Source organism: Solanum lycopersicum, chromosome 12 (genome assembly GCF_036512215.1).
Source record: "Solanum lycopersicum chromosome 12, SLM_r2.1".
Lineage (NCBI taxonomy): Eukaryota > Viridiplantae > Streptophyta > Magnoliopsida > Solanales > Solanaceae > Solanum > Solanum lycopersicum.
In genome coordinates, this window is record NC_090811.1 from 68,679,317 (window position 1) to 68,686,178 (window position 6,862).

Genomic DNA, 6,862 nt, shown 5'->3' on the forward strand with positions numbered 1-6,862 from the left:
ATATCACTGTGGTTGTAAGGTAGAGAGACTGTTACCAATATAGACTCTCGACTCATGGTATAAATAACATTACGACAACTACAACATATCCAGTGTAATTTAGGAGGTAAAACAATGAATATGTTTATTTCTTTCATACATTGGAACTGAAGAGTGGTCTCTTTTATAACAACTTACAAAAAAAATGCTTAAAAAGCACTTATGGGAATACAAATACAAGTCTAAACAACATGAAGAATGATCACAACAAAATGGTTAACAAAACACTATGATAAAATGTTGAAAGGGCAGGCAAATTATTGTTTCTTTGTTGCTATCGAAAGCGTTTTCACTTCGTGTAGAGGACGTCTTCCCATGGGTGACGGTATAGAGGCTGTTTCAATCTCTTCTGATCGAACGTGTGTCTGAAATTCAAAAAAAAGGTTTATGGTGTCAAGAAGAGGTTTATGTTTAACGTAGACGATAGTTTAATGGAAGTGTTCAGCATTTGAACTTACCCGATAAGACCAATGGAACGTGCCAGCACGAATAGCCCATTCAGGTAACCAATCTCTACTATTTCATCGATTTCTGGCTTGGTGAACATTCCACTTCCAGCAAGGAGATCTAAGAAGAGGGAACCAATGGCTCCGTCAACGTTGAGGACTAGGTTGTTTGCCTTTGAGAGTGTGTAGGTTTCAACTTGAACTGCGTATTCCATGTACTTAACGGAAGGGAAATTTTCCCTAGCGTAGAGCTGAAGTAGTTCAACTCTCTTATCTCTGTTGTCACCTCTCTTGATCCTGTCACACGAGAATGAGATGCAATGCATGAGATGCATTCAAAGAGTCACACGAGTTTCCGAGCATGTAATTCTACAATTTCATTTAGCTTCTCCAACTATTATTTCGGGGAACAAGTATACAATATCAAATGTTACATCTATAATGAAGTATGAGAAACGCTACCTGTGTCCGATTCCTGGCACTCGGATGCCTCTCTTCTTCATACTTTCAACAAATTCATATGGTGTAAGACCCTACAAACGAAGCATTGCAAACGTTTATTCATCCTGCAGAAACTCAAAGGGAGCATCGAGAACTGTTTCTACTCGACTAGTAGCTTAGATAGTAAGGACTCACCCTGTCATAAGCATCCTTAAAGTATCGGGCAGCATCGTCAACAGCACCACCAAATCGAGGACCAATAGTCAACAACCCTGTTACCGAACCAAATTATTCCAATTCTAATCGAATGATAACCCGATAACTACCTTAAAACTAAAGTATGACATACCAGACACAAGACATGACACTAAGTCTTTTCCAGCCCTGGCAGTTACGATGGTGTTATGAGCACCAGAGACACAGGGACCATGGTCAGCACACAACAGAGTGCAAATCTGCCAATTCGAACCAACCATAAGAAAACGGATGTTAAGAAACAGAACGGCGAGGTTGAGACCTGTAGTCCAATATATGCAAATTTTATGATTTACCTCAATAAAACGTGTACAATAACGGGGGAGGCTGCGTTTGAACCACAATAGAGAAATGACATCACCGACACCTAATCCTTGCTCCACAATAGATGACATGGGTACACCAGCGTAGCATGGCTCTTCACCTATGAATAAGAAATGGAAGAATCAGCATCGGTTTCGACTCTTATTCAGCCACTGAAAGACACAAAACGACCCAATGATAATTAGTCAATGTTAGTCCATACCTCTATCATCAGATATCGTGGAAATAATATGTGTTGGGGCCCGAACTTTCCCGCTCTTAATTGCTGTGTTGAGATCCTCAGGAATTTGTGGAGGCGTTATTTCCTTTACAGGAGTTGTTTTACCTTCCGAAACCTATCAAAATGACCAGGTAAACCCATTAAAACTACTGCCAAGTGGAAGAATTATTATTATTGAGTATGCTCAATATCAAGAGACTTACCAGCTTTTCAAATGCTTCTTTGATTGCTCCTTCAAAAGCTTCATACGAAGTGGGAACGGTAGCTCCAGCATCTCTGAGTGCTTGGTTCTTAGCTTGTGCAGATTCCATTTCACCACCGCTCTTTGCACCCTATAAAAAGTCGAGCAAAGTTAGATTTAGGCGGAAAACTGTTTCACCAAATCAGAGCTCAATAATCAGCTCTTAATACTTAAGAGAGACATTAATCTGCATTTCACCAGAAATGAGGGAATGAAGGGAGATAGCTCACCGCATGTCCAAACTGTACTTCCGACTTAAAGAGTGTAGCACAAGTTCCGCTGACCCAGGCAACAACAGGCTTGTTGATTTTCCCTTGCTTCAGGGCTTCAACTAAGGAATACTCATCTCGTCCACCAAGTTCCCCAAGTACAACAATCATTTTGACCTAAAGTTTACCAAAGCACAAGAAAAAAAGAGATCAAATTGTGCAAAATGGCAAAATATATAGTTGATCATGTCCCCTTTAAGCTTTCAAGCCCTATAAGAATAGTAGAATAAGACGAGACAATCGTATTGTCTAGAAAGGAGAAGTTTTGGCAACAGTTTCTCTTTTATTCTATCTTTTTGTTTCTCTTTGTTGTTTGTAATTCCTACCTGTATTCTTCTTAGATAAACTATTGCAGCTTGGTAGGAAAAACCTTGAGTTGTTTCATGTATCTCTGTTTGACAACTACATATTTCACACAATAATGGATTATTCTCCGTTCACAAGACTAGCATGTCTTAAAAAGCTTCGGATTGTTACAAGTATGCTTTACTGTGATAAAGCTACCAAACTAGCACTTCACTATGCACAAACAGGAACATCACTTGAAGAATTATTAGCAACATGGCAACAGAAGAACTAAAAGCCGATCATTTTACAAAAATCTCTTGCATGGATTTCACTTCAAATCAATTACCTGTGGAATATTGTTGAAGCGCAGAACATGATCAGAAAGGGTAGAGCCAGGAAAGACATCCCCGCCAATTGCAATTCCTGCGGAGACCAAAAACTCCCTCATATTTATTTTCCAGATATGAATAAATATAAAAATGTACCAAAACATATGTTCAAGATCTAGAATGCCCAACCTTCATAAACTCCATCAGTCACACGGGCAATTGTGTTGTATAGTTCATTAGACATACCGCCCTATATATTAAGATAAAAGTCAGTACTCATGAAGCCACAAAACGTTATCGTGCTGTTTTGAAACTCCAGCAAGAGTAGATGACTTAAGGGAAAAGATGAAAGACTTGCTACGATTACTCACAGATTTGGAGACAAATCCCACAGATCCAGGCCTGTAAAGCTTGCACTGAATAATGTTATCAATTGTTCCAGCAGTATCACCAATCTTAAAAGCTCCGGCTTGAATCCCTCCCACAGTAGCTGGACCGATAACCACCTGAAAAACATAGTGCATATAATAACTCATTAAGTTTGATGACTTATAAATATGAAACTCAACTGTGAACGCATTCTCCGCCTAACCGGAAGATGCTAATGCTGAACAAAACAGCAGGAATGAATTAACATTATTATACCTTATTATTTGCCTTTGCAAAACCAATAAGCTGCTTGGTGTCTGACTCAGGAACACCTTCAGCTATAATAGCCACAACTCTGATGGTTGGCTGTTTTAGAGCAGACATGGAGGAAGCAGCAGCACTGCAATTAAGGCAAAGATCAGATATAAGAGCAAATCGTTTTTAGTTTAAGAAGAAAAGAACAAACTAGGAGGATGTATAATAGTACCAACCTTCTGAAAGAAGCAAAATTGATGAAAACATCAGCTGTTGGATGAGCAGCACAGGCAGCTTCAACACTGTAGGTCGAGTAACAATTGCGAGTAAGTATCAAAACTAAAGACTCCACAACCAAGGGCCGTAAAAGAAGGCAAAGTTCATTCATACTCCTTACTTTTCGATTTATTTATCTTAGTTTCCTTTTTAGTCCATTTCAAAAAGTATGTCTAGTTCTTTTATTGGAAACTCTTCAACTTCTACTTTCCACATTCATGTTTAATACCATAAGATCAAATGATATTTTGGTACATGCTATATGCCTTTAGTTTAAGACCACAAGAATCGATATTCTTTTTTACTTTCTTAAATTCCGTACCAAGTCAAAACTAGACAAACAAATTGAAACGGAGGGAGTATACACTATGAGTATGTTTTTTTGGTGGTTGGTAACTAGACTAGAATTATGACTATCTGTTTATCTGAAGTAGTTCAAATTGAAAAAACTAAGGCACAAGTCCATCGATACGTGTGCTTACATTGCACACCTTTCAAACAATATAAAGTGGAACCAAATGTTAGAAAGTCACATGATCTCATAGAATATTTTGAAACCACGATTACAAGAGATATTGAGCACAACGTTTTAGACTTATCGACACAAATGGGGAGAGGACCACATTGAAAATGACCGCCAAATCAGGTCCTTTAGGATATCAGAATGAAAAATAAAAAGCACATGTGTCATGGAAATACAACCAATAAAAGAGAACAAATATAATTGAAACGAACAAGGAAAGGATGAATTCAACGCACGTAGAATGTACTGGGATTGCAATTTCCTCCTGACCAAAGAAGAGTTTCTGGAATCCCTCGGAACCAGGATTGATAATTCCAGCAACAGAAGGTGTTTCTCTCCCTGTAAGTTCAAAACAAAATTGTAAAAATGTGAATGAGATACCTTAAGACAACAAATATTGTAAGCACATTTATTTTCTAGAAAAATGAATGAGTGGAAATGTAATCCACACCACAAAGGAAATCAAAGTCGAGCATCCGTTGGATAGGAAGCTGCTTGTAGTTGTAGAACAAAGCTTGAGTAGTTTTGGAGAAAAGTTGTCCAGTCGCCATTATGCTGATTTACTCGAAACCTGCGGAAAAGTTACAATATCAGGACAAGCATCAAAGCTTAATTCCATCAAAATAAAGTTATTCATAAAAGAGCAATGCCCCATGACTTTAAGCCAACCGCCAAAAAAATATCTCAACAGGCTGATATGGATCTGAAAGTGACATATATGTGCCAAAAATAGCTAAAATTTCGACAAAAACAAAGTTCGTGAACCTATAATTGTGAAAGTGCAAGGAATTCAATGATGACTGATGAGATACATAAACATTGAAGACATCAAATACAAATCCCGGATCCGCCTCTTTTCGGGGCATCTTTCCTTATCAAGGAACAAACAAGTTATCCACCGAAAACCACCATTTCTAAACGTAAAAAAACACCACGAGAAAAAATACGTTATTATATAACAAGATGATCCTTTAGAGGTTTCTCTAAATTGACTTTTAACAAATGAAAACAAACCAGAACAAGGCTACATTGCCCCCTGAGATCAATTAAACCAGAGACTAACCTACAAACCAGCTTGTGATAGAGAAAATCAGAACTAATTATAACTGATAAGAAAGTGAACTCAATGTGCTTAAGATGAATAACTGATTGAATGAGGAAATGCTAACAAGCAAGGAGAAAGATGAGTGCAAATGATGATTCAAAACCACGTGTTATACAAAAAACTCGTAAAAAGATCAGATCTTTAACACGTAATCAAATCAAAGAACACCTTCATTTTCTCAAAAAGACTGCAACTTTAAATTGACCATTCAACCAGATCTTTCTTAGATCAAATATTAATACAACAAAATGAAGCATGTCACCTCAGAAACATCGAAAACAGACTAAACAAAAGAAAATTCAGCAACTTCAGCAGTTTTACAGTAACAGACAGAATCCAAATTGCCAATCCAACAGTAAAATCACAAAATTGAACCATAAGCCTTTTGGATCAACAGAAAGGTCCCCAAAAGTGAAAATTCGACAGTAAAACGACAAAAGCCCAGATCCCATACTCAAAAATGAACAACAAGGATTCAAAAAAGACAAACTTTTTAGGAAACAAAATACTAGTATTCAAAAAATGTACCTCCTAACAAGAACCCCAGATCCCATACTTAACAAAACACAGCAAAGATTCATAAAAAGAGAAACTTTTTAGCATAAAAAAAAAACTAGTAGTCAAAAAATGTACCTCCTAACAGGAACCCCAGATCCCATACTCAACAAAACACATCAAAGATTCAAAAAAAGAGAAACTTTATAGCATAAAAAAACTAGTATTCAAAAAATGTACCTCCAAACAGTAACCCCAGATCCCAAACTCAATTAAACATAGCAAAGATTCAAAAAAAGAGAAACTTTTTATGAAACAAAATACTAGTAATTCACAAAATGTATCATCATACAACAACCCAAATCAAGAATTCAACCATAAAACAACAGAACCCCAGATCCCAACTCCAATTAAAAGCCATCAAACCCAAATCAAACAATAAAAAGACAACCCCAGATCACAAAACTCAAAAAATAACATCAAGAATCTAATAAAAACTGGGACTTTTCAAGGAAACAAAATGCTAGAAATGTACCAAGTATGTATTTGTTCTTGATTGATGAAAAAAATTGATATTTTGTCCCCTGTAAGTAGATTGAGGTGAGTGAAATAGTTAGGTGGTTGGTAAGTGGTGGTAGAATGTTAGATGAGTGAGTGTATATATACACACATATATATAAATATATATATATGAATTGTACAGAGAGAGAAGCTAGAGGGAGAGAGCAGCCAGCCTTGAAACTTGAAAGACACAGAAATGATTCACGTGCGTCTGGTTTGTTAGACGTAGTTTGATTCGCGAATTAAATTATTTTCAAATAATTATATTTCTATGAAATAATTTTACATTTGATGAAATAATTAGAATAAATGTTGAGAAATTTATCTTGGGGATAAATTTATATCATCTTAAGCATATGATATCTCGGTACCAAACAATTCCTAAAGCTTGCGTTTAATTTTTTTTATGATTACTTACTGAGTTGG

At 36.6% G+C, this 6,862-nt stretch overlaps 1 protein-coding gene across 1 annotated transcript; it reads right to left on the reverse strand.

Annotated features, from left to right (window-relative positions):
* Positions 1–75: 75 nt before the first annotated feature.
* LOC101267503 (ATP-citrate synthase beta chain protein 2) lies at positions 76–6,531 on the reverse strand. The gene is made up of 17 exons (NM_001329221.1): positions 6,411–6,531; positions 4,727–4,846; positions 4,512–4,614; positions 3,713–3,778; positions 3,498–3,621; positions 3,224–3,358; positions 3,042–3,102; positions 2,870–2,946; positions 2,197–2,352; positions 1,929–2,057; positions 1,708–1,840; positions 1,478–1,605; positions 1,276–1,381; positions 1,122–1,198; positions 948–1,018; positions 498–782; positions 76–404 (listed from the first exon to the last, which is right to left on the reverse strand). Exons 2-17 carry the CDS (start codon positions 4,824–4,826, stop codon positions 329–331), a joined length of 1,827 nt encoding a protein of 608 aa, NP_001316150.1. The 5' UTR covers positions 4,827–4,846; positions 6,411–6,531; the 3' UTR covers positions 76–328.
* Between the last annotated feature and the right edge of the window lie 331 nt (positions 6,532–6,862).